This window comes from Dysidea avara, chromosome 10, assembly GCF_963678975.1.
Source record: "Dysidea avara chromosome 10, odDysAvar1.4, whole genome shotgun sequence".
Classification (NCBI taxonomy): Eukaryota; Metazoa; Porifera; class Demospongiae; order Dictyoceratida; family Dysideidae; genus Dysidea; species Dysidea avara.
Genome location: NC_089281.1, coordinates 7,992,671 through 8,009,122, shown reverse-complemented (window position 1 = coordinate 8,009,122; position 16,452 = coordinate 7,992,671). Strand labels below are relative to the sequence as shown.

General features: G+C 37.6%; 4 protein-coding genes across 4 annotated transcripts in view; all 4 read right to left on the bottom strand.

Annotated features, from left to right (window-relative positions):
- The window catches only part of LOC136268365 (mammalian ependymin-related protein 1-like), a 19,634-nt gene extending 3,182 nt beyond the window's left edge, over window positions 1–16,452 (bottom strand). The window contains exons 1-2 of the mRNA XM_066063690.1: window positions 16,300–16,452; window positions 10,029–10,122 (exon numbers count right to left, since the gene is read on the bottom strand). Coding sequence (XP_065919762.1) covers window positions 10,029–10,099 — 71 coding nt within the window. The 5' untranslated portion in view covers window positions 10,100–10,122; window positions 16,300–16,452. The remainder of the gene's footprint in view (window positions 1–10,028; window positions 10,123–16,299) is intronic.
- On the bottom strand, window positions 624–1,674 carry LOC136268372 (mammalian ependymin-related protein 1-like). Its single transcript, XM_066063698.1, has 6 exons — window positions 1,542–1,674; window positions 1,430–1,464; window positions 1,235–1,372; window positions 1,002–1,182; window positions 853–952; window positions 624–800 (listed from the first exon to the last, which is right to left on the bottom strand). Exons 1-6 carry the CDS (start codon window positions 1,606–1,608, stop codon window positions 734–736), a joined length of 588 nt encoding a protein of 195 aa, XP_065919770.1. The 5' UTR covers window positions 1,609–1,674; the 3' UTR covers window positions 624–733.
- On the bottom strand, window positions 1,734–2,812 carry LOC136268370 (mammalian ependymin-related protein 1-like). The gene is made up of 5 exons (XM_066063695.1): window positions 2,652–2,812; window positions 2,393–2,580; window positions 2,154–2,334; window positions 1,996–2,089; window positions 1,734–1,941 (listed from the first exon to the last, which is right to left on the bottom strand). The coding sequence occupies exons 1-5, from the start codon at window positions 2,710–2,712 to the stop codon at window positions 1,875–1,877; spliced, it is 591 nt and encodes a 196-aa protein (XP_065919767.1). The 5' UTR covers window positions 2,713–2,812; the 3' UTR covers window positions 1,734–1,874.
- LOC136268369 (mammalian ependymin-related protein 1-like) lies at window positions 7,366–8,666 on the bottom strand. Its single transcript, XM_066063694.1, has 5 exons — window positions 8,509–8,666; window positions 8,271–8,458; window positions 7,730–7,913; window positions 7,586–7,679; window positions 7,366–7,534 (listed from the first exon to the last, which is right to left on the bottom strand). Exons 1-5 carry the CDS (start codon window positions 8,567–8,569, stop codon window positions 7,468–7,470), a joined length of 594 nt encoding a protein of 197 aa, XP_065919766.1. The 5' UTR covers window positions 8,570–8,666; the 3' UTR covers window positions 7,366–7,467.

Sequence of the window (16,452 nt, the reverse complement as noted above, 5' to 3'; positions counted from 1 at the left end):
GATGAAAAAAATACCACACATTATACAACTGCATTGTTTGCATGCAAATTATGTGACGATGAATGTGTACATGTAATAGTTTCAGTGAGCATGCAATTCTCCATGCATATTGCACAGTGAAATTGAATATGAATAATACAATGCATGAAATATACACTGTAATAATCATGTTCAGTAGTTTCCACAAGAGTCTGAGACAAGTGGTTTTTTTTTGCAATGAACCATGCTACAGTGGTGCCATGCATATAAACAGTCGCCTGACTTGGCTCTATATATACAATTACAAACAGCTTCCCATGGTCAAGTATTAATTTGCATCCTCTCCCACTAAACCACTATTGGATTGGTGGGATATTAAGCAATTACTGTTATTTGATTACAACCAGACCATCAAAATGAAGCCCATGCATGCATGCACGCATTAGTCCATATAAGAGCAATGAATTATAATTCACTATATGTGTGCATACACATACAGGATCTGCATGGTCCACACGATTCTATATTCAACCAGTAGGACAATCATAAACAGTGAGGAGTCATGTCAGTACTTAAAGTGACTCCTTCACATCACTATAGCACAAGACCAATGAGCTACTAACACTAATCTGTTCATAACCATGTTTACAAACCAAACCCGCATATCATACAACATTTGCATTGAAAATCAACATGATTTCAGCATAATACGAACAAACAAAAAGCTAATGTGCATAACAGCTGTTCAACAGGATCACAGACATTCCGAAGGTACGTCAAACACAGATGAATCAGGGTATGGAGCAACAATATCATAAAAGCTATGTGCACAAAAAGAAGAGTGAATATAAGACAGTATTAATATCAGCTTACTCAGTGACTCTTTCTCTAAAACTGCCTTCTTCCCTGCTGAAAAATATATCACTTACGGGTATGCATGCATCAGCAGTAACAGTTGTTTCAAAGCGTTCATCTGCATAGGTACATGAAATAAAGTGTTCAAAGTAAAACTTAGAATTTACCTTCTCGGACTTCTCCACCCCAAACTGATACTTCCATACCAGCCCCTGGAAAAGCTGAAGTTCCAATATAGTACAGTCCATATGATGTAGCATTTGGTGGGACTCCAAATGGCCTAAATGGTCGAGTAATTTGCCTCTGTGTACACTGATTAGTTGTAAAGTCATTGCGGTATTCGACTCCCTTGCAGACAAAAAACATCATCACAAATGCAAGTTGGGACAGCAAATTCTACCTTATCATGAAGGATTAGGATTTCATAAGCATCAATCGTTTGATCATTCACAGTGTCCCTCACCAAGAATCGAACCCTCTGATAAGCTTCATCATACGTTATCTTGCCTTCCTCCTCTCGCACTGACCCACGCTCGTACTATAGTGAACCAGACGAAATTATGTTATGCTTATGAGCGATGTTGGATAAACTTACAGCGAAATATCTTGCCTCCCATTGCCTGGGGGATTCTGCAAACAGATACGGAAAAATTCGTGTTAAAACAATGCATAATTCCTTTGTTTACCATTAGCCATTGTACACTTACCACAAGGCTTAGGTTCTTGCGCGCTAGCGAGCACAAAGGCAGCGAATAACACCAAGACGAACTGCATCTCTAACCCCTGCACAAGTCACGCTTTATTACGTAAATTTTCGTATTTTTATTGCATATCTTATAAGTCCCTAGACATTTAAGGTCACGAGTTTTTTACCACAAGGAGGCAGAGACGATAAGATATCAAATTATTGGAACAAATATTTGATAAATCACGAGGTATTTTACCACTAAAACACATGACTATGCAGAATGGCTACACCACAGAAAGGTTTATATTCATACTATGCAGCAGGCCTAATGTCTGCACCAAACAGAAGTGCTCTATTGGCACTCCTGTGGAGGAACGAACACATTCGGATCAGACAATCCAGGGGTGATGTCTAAATGGCTATAAGAAAGATGCAAGCAAACAATACTTCCACACAAAATAGTTCTAACATACGTTGTACGATGGTAGCTAGGAGATGGTTGGGTCATCAGATATGAGTGGACAAATGGGAGACAGTCCCTCACAGTCCAACTACCCCTGTAATAACCTGGTATTATGAAAAGTTAGGTCAGTATCAACATATGCCTTCAAAACACTGTAGCTATACTTGCCTCGATCAGTGTATCCGTGATAAAAGTTCATCTCCACATAGTTGTTGGGAACACTGGTGCTACCAAGATAGTAAGTTCCATCAAGTGTAGTATTCTCTGGTACTTCAGTTGGATGCCAGGGCTCCGTCAGTGGGAATTTCTCACACTCTCTGGTTTTCAAGTTCAGACGGTATCCCACTCCCTGTATATATTAATGGGATATATAGTGGTTGTAGTAAGCAACTAGTGTGTATCTACACCTCTTTGTGCAAATAGAGCTCGTCATAGTAATTCCTATCAGTACGAGAGGTATCAAGTTCCTCGATGAAACGACGGCGGAAGTTTGTCGCATCATAGCTTTCTTTTCCTCTGCGTATGGCAGTTGGCTCCGTACTTTCTGACGTGCTGTAGAATGAGAAGATTTGACTTTCCCATTGTTGTGGAGTCGCTGTTTAAAAAAAAAAAGCACAATGACGCGCAGTGTTAATAAGAAAGAGTAACAGAGCTGCTGTAGCTTACTGCACTGTTGAGCCTGAGATGTCACAATGGCTACAAAGAGCACCAACACAATTGCCTTCATTCCGTCTTACAAATGTAATAAATCGACAAGTTTCTTCCGGAGAACTGAGGGTGATCACGCGATCAATTTCGTTTTTTAAATAATCACAACCCTTGTACATTTCATTTTTTATGCCCATGTAGTAGATGTTCCAACACACCCCGCCCCCTTTAATGTATGCAATTTTTATAAGTAATGTAAGTAAATGCTTGATTTTTAATGACTGGTAGCCTTGAGCTAGCAGACCATCAGTACTGTACCCTAAAGATTTTATTAATTCTACATCCGTTATTCTATACTTGTGTGCAGTACTGTAAAGTTATAATCAATCAATCAATCAATCAATCAATCAATCAATCAATCAATCAATCAATCAATCAATCAATCAATCAATCAATCAATTTTAAAAAATGTCCTCGGTAAGCCAAAGCAGGCAAAATCTCCATGCTTTTCTTTTCAGTAGTGCCCTGGAAATAACATATCAGACAATTCAATGTATTTTAATGTCATTCAGCTACAGTATGAAAATGTACTGTTTGTTCAATTAGAATTTTAAAAATAAAACTGATTCTTCAAAAACCTGTTAATTTTAGCAACTTTTATATGCTCAGCTGTATAGCACGTATATCATATAGGGGGTGGGAAGGTGCGGAGGGGAGGGGTGGTGAGCCGCCCACGCGCAAGAAGTGGTTGACAGTGAAAAAACAGTCTATAAGTATCATACAACTGTTTAAATATATATTGTATATGCATTAGTTTGCCAGTGAGTTATAAACGGCGAAAAGAATGTAATGAATTGCCCGCCCACGCCCATTTTGCGCCATCGTTAAAATGGCCTTGCTCAAAGACGATTAAATGTCTATGACATAGTTTTCTGTATAAATACTTTGGTTTGTTTATCATGCTGTAATATTGTGCTGCTGTGTTATGCTATAATAATATTAATGCTTATATTATTTAATGTTTGTTTCTATTACTTTAGTGCACGGTGGGAGGTGGAAGCGTCCATGATGACGATTGGGCAATGTGCAAATAAGGTGAGTGTATGCTTTGTAAAAAGAAGCCCACGTAGCTGTGCAGGGCTCATCTTCTGTACAGATCAGCTTCTGTATAGTCTTTCATTATTTTATTTTTCCCGAGGGGTAGCCAACACCCACGCAAAACACAGAAATAGTGTACTAGAGGGGTTGCCAACGCCCACGCAAAGCACCCAAATGGCGTGTACGAGACTCCCAATCTTTATGTATTTTTAAAGGCATTTAGTGATATTGCTAACTAGTATGAACTACCTGTACAGTTGTTGATCTACATATTGTTCTAGTTATTCGTTATCGATCATTGTCTACTTTGTTAAACTCACTTTCTCCATTATTTTTACATGATTTTGGATTTAGGATTTGGTTTCTAATATATTTGTGTATTTCTGATTGGATTTCTCACATAGCATACAAGAGTCCCAAGGCATTGGCTACCCCTCGCTTTTTACCAAAAGCCAGTTCATCTCTAGTTGACAAAGATAGTGTGACCATCTAATTATGATATTTCTAAATTAAATTCTTGATCACAGATACACATTTCCCTTGTTGCTATATGTGGCACACCACAAAATTAACCAATGCAAACAACCATTACCATTCCTTGTAGTGTTTTATTTTTATGTGAATGTGAAGTGTGTGTGTGTGTGTGTGTTTGTGTGTTTGTTTGTGTGTGTGTGTGTGTGTGTGTGTGTGTGTGTGTGTGTGTGTGTGTGTGTGTGTGTGTGTGTGTGTGGCGTGTGTGTGTGTGTGTGGCGTGTGTGTGTGTGTGTGTGTAGGGTGTGTATGTGTGTGTAGTGTGTGCGTGATAAAGATTTTTTTTAATCCGCCAATTTAAATGTGACTGTTTTTTCCACAGGTTTATATGTTGGAGAACTACAATCAACTAACTTGAAATTTTTATAATGACCATTTTTAAAAATATTTATTTGATTACATGTACAAAATACAAAGATGTATCACGTGATCAAAGAAGTTATTAGCATGATGTACAAGGACTATTGACCATTCAAAAGTTGATGAATTAAACATTCAAGAACGGAATACTTCTCCATTGCAACTCGCCCACGCAATATAGCGCGCGCGTCACTAATAATCAGTGCTCAGCCGGGGTATGCGACTATTGGATTGAGATGGTGATTTTTATAAAATTATTTGTACCGTGTAAAACGTTCGTCACGAACGGTATAGCTAGCTGAAGTATTCAAGAAAGGATAGATCTAGCCTGGTATAACCTGGAATCGTTAAAAAGTTCGCACCTGGATTGTTGGGGTGAGCCAATATTTTCATTGCCAATGGTTCTATGTGTAATGTTAAACCCCCTACTTTGTACCATGAAGAAGGCCGTATTAAGCTGTTACATTTTACGTGAAAGTAGATATCATGTTGGCCATTCCTGCTAGAACCTGGAAAAGGTTTAAAAGTTATCTGACGCTCCATAACAGAGCCTTGAAAACCTGCTTCCAGTGTAGACGCGTGTATCTTGCCAATAAAAATTTTTTTATTAAAAGTCGCTTAATTGTTGGATATGACAAATTGTCCTGTGTGCTCAGTATAAAGGTAACACCATGATGCATGCATCGTATGTATTAAGGTATGCCAAAAGGCACCTGTTGGACTGAAATGACGTTGAACAGTGCAAAAATCAAGCCAACAAAATAAACAAAATACTACCATCCATACATGCGGGTTGTCAGTTTTTACATTGGCTCCCTCAAGTATATTATTACCTGTTGCAAGATGAGTTTAAATTCAGTGCATGGCAAAATATAAAGTGGTTGTTACTGTGTTCTGTTATATGTCTACTCCACCCCCCTCCTTTACTGGTCCAAAAATATAATTTTATTCATCAAACATCAGTTTCAAAATATTTTGACCCCTTGGATCAATTTTACCCTAAACTGATGATATTTCAGGGTATATTATGAACATTGGCCTTTAATTCTTGTATATATATAGTTAAGGGTTTTTTTTTGTTGCTGTATTTTTTCCTTGCTACACCAATTTGTGGGGCATTTTATTGCTTTATCCGGCCGTGGTTGTGTTTGTCTGAGGACTCATTCTCTTACCAGTTATTTTTGTATCTAAAAATGTTGTCAATAATGGTGGTTTTCTCCATCATGCATTTATTTGGAATTTTTGACCCCCTGAATTATTCTTCAGAACTGATATTTCAGTAGATTCATCACTTGAAATACTGATACAGGTAGCTTTATAAACTACTATGCATGGCTAGCTCACTTGCAGCTTCTAACCTTTTCTGAAATATTTTGACCCTATGCCATTAGCTATAAATATTTGGACTCCCAATTCATTTTCACGTAACTGATAATTCAGTAGATTTGTCACATGAAAACTGTAACACATGTTTTATTTATTATTTCAGTAAAATATTTAGACCTTCAGCCTACTTTCTGAACTGTCTACTGGACCCCAGACATATAACTATTTCTAAGCTTTATAACTATTTGGACTGCTGATTAGATTATTTGAACCAGAACATTTGGACCTTGCATCCAAATTATTGTCTGAAAAAGAACTGAAGCAGATACTAATAAGCTTTCTTCCAAGCTAGCTGGACTGACCCTCAGCATTAATTGGCTGTCAGCTGGATCACAAGAAGAATAAGCACCTGAGGCCTAAACCAGCTGCAGGCTTAAGCTTTTTATGAGCAGCCGGTTCAAAGATCATAGTGGTTCCCATGAGAGCTAGATTACAAGCACTCTGCAATAAAGCTAGGGGATGGAGTATTTAGAGGAGCAAATAAGGAACAAATATCTCGGGGCTCCAAGTAGCTGTTTTGTGACAGCAAATATAACTATAAAGGAACAAAGTTTCAAATACATTTTACAAATGAAATTGATGTAAATCAAATGACTTATATTTCTTGGCTGACATTCTAGAATTTCTGGTCACAAAAAAACATTAAAAACAGCCTAATCTGCATGGCCTACTGAGAGCATCTCTCATGTAGTTTAGAGACTTTTGAATGATCCCACTCCAGCACAAATATATACAGCCAATGAGGAAGCCAGCAGAAAGCAAAGGTTTCCATCTACCCATGGAATAATTAACTTCATAGTAGGGCTGGGGGATAGTATGAACATATCGGAATAGTATCGGTATCACCAATCGTTAGAAAAATTACTATTGGACAGTAATTAACATGTAAAAATATGTAGATATTACTGCAAAATGCTTTTAAAAATAATATTTGGGAGCAAAAATTAGTCTAAAAAGGTTGTTTTGTCTCTTTGTGAAAACACATCCATAAGTAACATACCTACTTGCATATCTCTTGAAGGTGATAAGTAGAAAATAGGTGAATTTTCACTATCGTGCTTTCGTCTATCGTGAAGTGTCTTACTATCGTTCGGATATTGAAAAATCCACTATCACCCAGCCCTACTTCATAGCTGTCTGCTTTTGTAGTGCATAAACTTGCAGGGACTCAATCTGTCTATGCTATATTTTTCCACCTTTAACTTGTTTGTCATCTCTAGCATGAGAGAAACAGGGTTTAGTTGACTATAAGCTGTGATGACCATGCATATAGACACTGAATGGCCCATGGTGTAATTGTGTGTACTTAAACACACACAATAACCGGCACGCATATATACAGATACATCTTCACATCTCACTTGTCACAGTACCTTTACAGCAAAACATACAGATAGCACACATGTATTTTTAACAGAAGTTTCCACACATTAAACAATAAGACTATATAGTTGTCATTCTACTGGCATTCCTGTGGAGGAATAAACACGTTCGGGTCAGATATTCCTGGAGTCGTATCAAAGTGGCTGAAAGAGAACACGTAATACACACTTTATTCTATTGAGGTGATGACGTACGTTGTACGATGGTAGCTAGGAGTTGGATAGGTGGTTAACCAAGAGTGGATATATGGGATACAATCCCTTGTTGTCCAAGTGCCCCTGTAGTAACCTATAACATTTACATGTAACAGTAGTGATAACAAAATGCTATTTCCTTGCCTCGCTCTGTGTATCCAGAATAATAGTTCATCTCTACATAATTGTTTACACCAGCACTGGGACTGCCAAGGTAGTACGTGGAATCAAGTGAGCAATTCTCAGGTACTTCAATGGTATGCCAGGGCTCAGTCAGTGGGAATTTTTCACACTCCCTAGTTCGCATGTTAAGCCTGTAACCAACTCCCTAAATACAGAGATGAAAAAAAGTGAAGTCTATGCTACTACTACAAGGGGTAGTCACTACCAATAGTCCTGTAGAACCATCTGCGACCGGGATCAAAATAAAACCAAGGGATCAAGAGTTAAATTTGGACTGAATCAAACGATCAAGACGTGCTACAGAGTGCTGATTGAGCTAGCTCGAAAACAAAACGAGAATTTACGAAAATATGTGTTAAATTATCAAGTAATCAAGACCCAATTTCAGGCGAAATCAAGCGATCAAGGTATAATTTCGTCGATCAAAAACTTTGATCCCGGTTGCAGATGGCTCTACAGGCCTATTGGTAGTGGCTACCCTTGTACTACTATGCACTGTCACCTCTTTGTGCAAATAGAGCTCGTCATAGTAGTTCCTATCAGTGCGTGAAGTGTCTAATTCCTCGATAAAACGTCGACGATAGTTAACTGCATCATAAGTTTCTTTCCCCCTTCGAATGGCAGTCGGCTCCGCGCCATCTGCCGTACTGTAGTACGTGAAGATCTGACTCTCCCATTCCTGTGGAGCGACTGCAGCGAATTACACGTATACACTTTACAGGTGCAAGTTCTTTGCTTACTGCAACGCTGAGCCTGCGATATGGCGAGGCCGGCCAAAAGCAACATGAGTACAGTCTGCATTTCTCCTTGTAGCCAAACAAGTTCGCTCTGAATAACGAACAATCACGTGCTGATTCGGGATTTATCGTAATCTTTGATGTACGTATGTAAACGAATGACTTAATTTGATTGGTTACGGTATAGTCACGGACAAACATTCACAATTTTGAATGCCTATCGATACTTTTTGAGAAGCCCATAAAACCAGTCTAGCAGCGTGAAAAGTTTTAAATGAAGGTGAAGCCCTTCATATTTAATGTTTTTATGTAGCTACAGTGTAGTTTGAGGCAGATAGAACGCTACAATTTGTTGTAGTAACACAAGTAAGCCAGCCCGTACATCGCTCAGCTCCAGCTGTCACTACCATGTTTTTCCGCCGCCAAATACAGCAAAAGCTGTAGGTTTTATTGGCTTTTCTGGGGCATAGCGATACTGTATATTAAATTTATTAGGTCCTGTGGAAGCGTTTTTGGCGTGTTTCTTCCCAGTGACTCAGATACAAGCCTTCAAAGAGCTTGTTTCACTCGAAAAAAACTACTAAAAGTTCAATAAAATGTCTGTACAACCAGTAACTTAAAAAATCGCTTCCACAGGACCTAGATATTTTAGTTGTTTAGCCACTTGTGTTGAAATTATAAGGATTCAGTAATCTGTTAGTTTGGTTTTTGGCGGCGCGTTTTTATAAAACATCGCTTTATTGTAGACCACACACCCAAGAACAGTCGTTGTTCTGTAGCAAAAACAAACAAGCACAATTAGCTGTATTGCTAACACAACACAGTTGTTGAAATTATTTATCCCTGCTTGGTTTAAAGCAGGTTTTGTAATTTGTTCCGCCCACGCATTTTAAACTATTCCGTAACCTTAAGTATCTCAATCTTGTATGAAATATTTCTTTGAAGATACGGAAAAGTGGGGAGGGGGCATGTTGTAGAGTGTTGTGTGTGTGTGCGTGGATGTAGACAATCACAGTGCAACTACATAGCAATTTATCATGGTAAAAAGATGGATGTCCCAGTACTTTTCTTTGCAGCTCCATAACTTTTGTAAAAGATGGGCTGAATCAGGAGTCACCTCCATACTATGCTTGCTGTGAAGTGGGCAGCACATGTTATTATAATTATAACAAATAAAAAGGTTTTTTGCTAGCTACTAGATATCTGAGTCCTGCATGTACAGCTGCCGCAAGTTTCATGACTTGGTGCATGCCTTTCTAATTGACTTCATGCATCATAAAATGTTCTTCAAGGGCAGCCAGCATGAGACTAGCTGATGTTGTACTTCTAATATTGATACTTGTGTATACCATCTATGCTACTAAACTACATACAGCACAATGATTTTGTTGAAGAAAATCAACAACAAAAATGTTGTAAAGTGTAAAATGTTTGTGTGTGTGTGTGTGTTTTAATGATAAAATTCCTAAGATTAGATAATTGGTAGATATACACATAACAGATAATATTGTTATACATTTAACCTCATCTTATGCAGTAGGACGGATAAGGAGTGAATTTCCTTCTGATGATTACACAGGTTATCAATTTCCATATTAGGATCACCAATCACACAACCTGCATGTACATGTGTGTGATAAACCAAACGAAACAAGATCCAAAAGACAACAGCTGACGTCATGCGGTGGTAGGTGGGGGTATGAAATAGTTGCTATGTGGGAGTGCACATATGGACTACAGTGTACTGTCTAGTGTCCACAGTAGCCTGAAACATATGTTTACTTTGTGAATACATGCAGTATAATTATATAATCCACTACACATGTACCAATTTTATCATTGTTGGCTTGGAGGGTTTGGGTACCTATCAATGATACAGTCAGTGGACAGCGCGTTTTAAAATTTAAGAATTACATTTTTACATTACTTACTGCACTTATATAGCACACACTAATAGTGCAGTGTCCAAGACCCTCTAGTTGAGATAATTGTTCACTTTTTAATAAAAGCACCAAATTTCTTATGTGGTTTGTAGCATGCGTACTACTGTAAGTGATTTTAGAAGGGGAGGCATGTAAAAAGTCCTTTGGAACCCTATTTTTTGGACCTTGACAACAAAACTATTTGTTTACATGGAAAACAATTAAGTTTAAAGGCTGGATCTAGTATTAGACCAGTACAAAGCCTGCAGCTGTGAAATGATAGCCCATTAAAATGCCACATCAAAACAAATTGTTTTCTCAGCCTGGCACTAAACAAAAATGACTGAAAATGCTATTTTCAAGGGATTTTATTAAAGTTTTGCGTTTCCAATGCACAGAGTTCTGTAGTATCATGTACAAGGATCATCCTGATGTGTATCATTTCTTTATCGAAGGTGTATAACAAAAGTTATTGAATGATGAAGTTTTAATTGATTACAGGTGGACATAAAATCATTGGAGTATCAGAGTATATGCTAAACTAAAAGGTATCTCTGCAATACTAATTAGATTTGACCAACATTGCAGAGATAATCGCTTGATTTATGCATATACAGAGGGATTTCAAAAATTTTATGTCCACCTGTAACCAATTAAAACTTCATCATTCAATAACTTTTGTTATACACCTTCGATAAAGAAATGATACACATCAGGATGATCCTTGTACATGATATATACTACAGAACTCTGTACATTGAAAATGCAAAACTTTAATAAAACCCCTTAAAAATAACATTCCAGTCATTTTGTTTACTGCCAGGCTGAGAAAATAATTTTGTTTCATGTGGCATTTTAATGGGCTATCATGTCACATCTGCAGGCTTTGTACTGGTCTAATACTAGATCCAGCCTTTAAACTTGATTGTTTTCCATGTAAACAAATAGTTTTGTTGTCAAGGTCCAAAAAGTAGTGTTCCAAAGGACATGTATCCCCTTCTAAAATCACTTAGTACACGTGCTACAAACCCCATAAGAAATTTGGTGCTTTTATTAAAAAGTGAACAGTTTTGTGGCTTAGGTGCTGGACTATAACCACTTCCTTTTTAGCAGCTACCTGATCAAAACATGCAGTATTCATTTTAGAGTGTCTCATTTGCAGTGTTGGGGCAATTACTTTTTAAAAGTAACTAATTACATATTACTTGCAACTAAAACTATTTAGTTACAGTTACATATTACCCATAAAAATAAAGTAACTATAATAATAATATTACATATTATATTACTTTGTGTGTCCAAGCTGTCACGTGTGCAACTACCACCTTAGCACGTGACATGATTGTGTTGTTGGAATCTTAGTTATAATTGTATTCAAGAGAAAAAAAAAACTGGTCGATAAGCTTCATTCATTAATTCGAGGTGGGCTTTGTTACTGTGTTGTGGCTAGGCATTACTCAGTGGATTAGTAACAAGATTAGTAACAGCATTACTTGTAGTAATAATATTACTTAATATTAGATTAGTTACAGTAACTTCATTTGTTACAGTTGAGTTATATTACTAGGTTTTATAGTATATTTGGTTATATTACTTGGTTGCCACAAGAAGTAATAACATTATGTAACTCGTTACATAAGTAACATGTTACCCCCAACACTGCTCATTTGAAAGTGTGTGTCAGTTCTGTCTCTTTTTTTTTTCATTTCTGTATTCTCGTTTTACCAAAACTGTGAATGATGCTCAGGAGCAGGGTAAGTGGGTAAGCAACTCTGAAATTAAGTTCCATGACTGTTATTGTGTGAAGCACATTCACCATAATACATACCAGGATGTATGAAGAAATTTTCATGAGAAGGCATTTTATCTCCATAAAAATAGTCTTTTAAGAAATACTCTAATAGAACAATCAATTAGTGGCTGCTCAACTATGATACCCAGGGCTGCCCAGAGAAATTAAGGGGCCCAGGACAAAGAGTTAAAGTGGGATCCCAGGGACAAGGAGGTTTCCATTCTGAATCACTTCACCCAAGCTGTGAGTTGAAGACAAAAAAAAAGGTCATTACATGCTGACAATGATAATAGCTACCCCTCACCAACCATATCTCCTTATTTTTAAGCTTGCTACACTGCTCCTCTGAAGAATACTGTGACTGCTCTATTAGAGTATATTGATCTATTATACAAGTGTTCAGGGGGCCCTTCATGGGGCCTCCTGGGGCCCCTTTCAGGCTGGGGCCCCAGTTGCCCCCCCTTGTGGGCGACCCTGATGATACCACCAGTGTTGGGACAGTTACTTTTTAAATGTAACTAGTTACATATTATTTACAACTGAACTATTTAGTTACAGTTACATATTACCGACAAGCAGCTTGGTTTGTGACCAGCAACTACTCCTGTTACGTTAGTGTCACGCAAATGCTTACAGACCTTAATTGGCCTACACTTGCATGATGCAGAGATGAACTGAAAGCCATAATGATGTTTAAAATAATTAACATCAAATCCATTTCTGACACCCATATCCACTGTACATAGTACCAGAGGTCATAATATGAGATTTATGCAACCAATGACACAGATTGATTCTTATATGCACTCCTTTCTCCCTTTGGCAATCAAAATTTGGAATGATCTATCCCAAAATGTGATTGACTCCAATTATATGGATCAGTTCAAACAAAAACTAGCAATTATTTAATTTGTATACTTGTATGTATGTTGTGACCTGTGTACTATACTCTAGTAGAGATCTGCACAGTATTAACAGTAATAATAATAATACCCATATAATAAAGTAATTACAATAATATTACATATTATATTACTTTGTGTCCACAGCCATAACCTGTCACGTGTGAAACTACCACTTTATCATGTGACATGATTGCATTGTTGGACAATGTGCAAATCTTGGTTATAAGCAAGAAGCTTCATTACTTCGTTGTGGCTAGGCGTTATTCAGTGGATTACTAACGAGATTAGTAACTTCGTTACTTGTAGTAATAATAGACCTGTTACAGCAACTTCATTACTTAGGTGATGCATTACATTTGCAAGTAAATAACTTGAGTTATATTACCTGTCTTTACAGCATATTTTGTTATATTACTTCGTTACCACAAAAGTAATAATTATTACGTAACGCGTTACCCCCAACACTGGATACCACTGACTGATCAGTTGCCTGTTGTAAAAGTACTTGTTAACTACAAGATAAGCTAACCAACTATAAAAAAGAGACCACAACTAAATTTTAAGGCTCTCTCTTCATTGGATGAATTGGGAGACTAGTGTATATGCGAGGGACCATGTGAGTAACCCAAGAGATGGTCACCAAACTGGAGGTACAAAGAGGTGAGTAGGGGAATAAAGAAATTCCAAGCCACAGGCAAGGAGAAATAATATAAAGTCATGAGGGGAAATAGCCAAGCCCAAAGATGGCTGTGGTGCCTTAAGCCAACCACTGCTGCTGCTGGAAGAATGTGATACAGCATGCAAGAGTGCTTGGTTATGGATAACTGAGCTGTTCACAAGCTGATGAAATAGTAGATTAACCAAGTATTATTCTGAGAGGAAGCATTTAATACAGGAAATAGAAAGGTCATATTTCTCTCCAGGAAATGGCACAGTCACATCAGAAGTCCCTAACAAGCGAGACACCAAAAATTACATGAGCACCAGAAAGGCTGGATTAGCTGAATGATGTGTCAGTCACATAAGCCCAAGCCTAAAGACAAATTGACCAATTAAGCACTAACAGATATATTACGATGCATGATCCTACCAAGGAACTCTCATAGCTTGAGGTAAAAATGTGAAGGAAAAGATCCAAAGAAGGCACACAATGTAGAAGGTGAGACACCCAGACACTTGGACAACTTCAAATGCAACTCCACCTGGTAAGGATCAGATGGTAGTGAATAAGAAGGAACTTCAGTAAACACTAAACAATAGGTACAAAATGTACTGTATAAGTACGCAGTACAGTAGTATAGTACTGTATAAGTATGGGTTGACCCTAAAATGACACGTGTCACCTAAAATGCTGCTTTTAAAAATCACCCTAGTATATGACAAAAATCACCATTACTTTACATCAAATAGCCGCTAGAGCATTAAGAAACAAGAGAAAACATCTACAGGCAGCCGGATTAAAACAAATTGCTGAAACTCAGGTTTTGGTCTGCCAGCCTGACCACAGTAACGAGGCTGGAGGCCACCATTTTACACCACAATAACACTCACTAGTGAGGTGTGCCTTTTGGGGGTTCCAACAAGTGTGTGCCCTCTATACCTTGTGTTTCCATTTATCTTTACCAGGCTGGTCCTTATCTTCTTCATGCAACAAAATCATATTGAGGCATTAATTTTCCATATCAATACTTTTCTTGAGCAACATATTTAGACATCACGAAACTATTTAAAGTGTTTACACTACTGTAACACCCGGTAGATACCTGTAACTTCATAACAATCAAGCACAAAGACCACAATCTATTTACTCGAACACAATAACCACATCCCTTGATTGATTTATAATGTTAGCATGGTCTTTGGAGAGGCTGCCTCGAGATATTCTAATACAGCAGTCGCCCTAATAGAACAGTCACATGTGTACAGCTGTATGCTATAACACACAGACCAAGTAATAAAGGATAGTAAAGCAAGAGATGTGAATGACGGCATTCCAGCTTAGCTCAGTGGGAAATCCTACTTTGGCACTGAACAAAATAAATGTTATAATGTGCATGCCAGTATAGGGATTTCCTGTTATAATGCCTCTTGTTTCACTATTTTTATTGCTTGAATCCCAACTTCAATTTTATCTAATAAAAATGAGACCAGATTATCAAGGTGTATATGTGAAGGATAATGACAATATGGGCTAACAACTGTTTTTATATGGCTGGACAACTTATTATGGCTCGAAATTTTATATTAATTCAGCCCTTAAAGAGAGGTGGCCGGCAGAACAGATTTCACTATACTACTCATCAATTCTGCCATTCATTCAAATATATTTGCTTCACTATAGCTCACTACAGATAGTGAGAAGATACTTCCAAGTTACTACACCACCCCAAACATGGCTGACAGTTGGAGTTGCTGATGAAATACATCACCGTGCAAGTCCTCAGATAGCACCATTAACAATACCCTGATTTGGATTTAATTAATCACTGTGTAAGACAGCCGTATGGCTGATACAACACAGGGGGTGCAACTGAATAACAGACACAATAGAGAGATAAACCATCAATATTTGATGAATAACAAAGTTATAAATAAATAGCTAACTAGTGAGTGAGTCCTCGGACACACATGATCACGGAAAAGGCAATAAAATGCCCCACATGTGGGTGTGGTAAGGGAAAAAAACACAAAAACTTAAGTATAAAAAAGAACTAAAGTGGTCAGCGTTCAAGATTCCCCTGACCATTCTGGGAAATCTCTTGTCAAAAATATTCTTCTTGGAAGAAGAGATTGAAGCAGCAGCAGCCAAGTCAAAAATGTGTCTGCAGGAAGATTTAGCAATCCGATTTCAAAAATTGATAAATCTTCCTGCAGACACATTTTTTACTTGGCTGCCGCTGCTTCATTCTCTTCTTCAAGAATATTTTTGGCAAGAGATTGCCCAGAATGGTCTGGGGAATCTTGAACTTCAGTTCTTTTTATACTTTAGTTTTTTTTTGTTTTTAAAGTTTTATCTGATTATAAAGGTGTCTTTTTAAAGAGTGCAACTGTACACATTAATGAATTAGCAACTATGACAGATGGAGGCGGGAAATTTGCATTATATGTTAAATGTGACCGCTCAATTAGAGTATTTTAAATACTAGAACCACAGTCACATTCCTTATGTGCACACCTCTTTATGCAGGTAGAGAGTGTCGAAGTAGTTGTGGTCTTTTCGAGCCCTGGTCTTCAAGTTTTCTTCTGCAAATTACACTTATCCCAAAACGGATTGTTCTCATATCGCAAATTTGAATTTATTCAGCGCACGTGATATATTAGAGTGAGT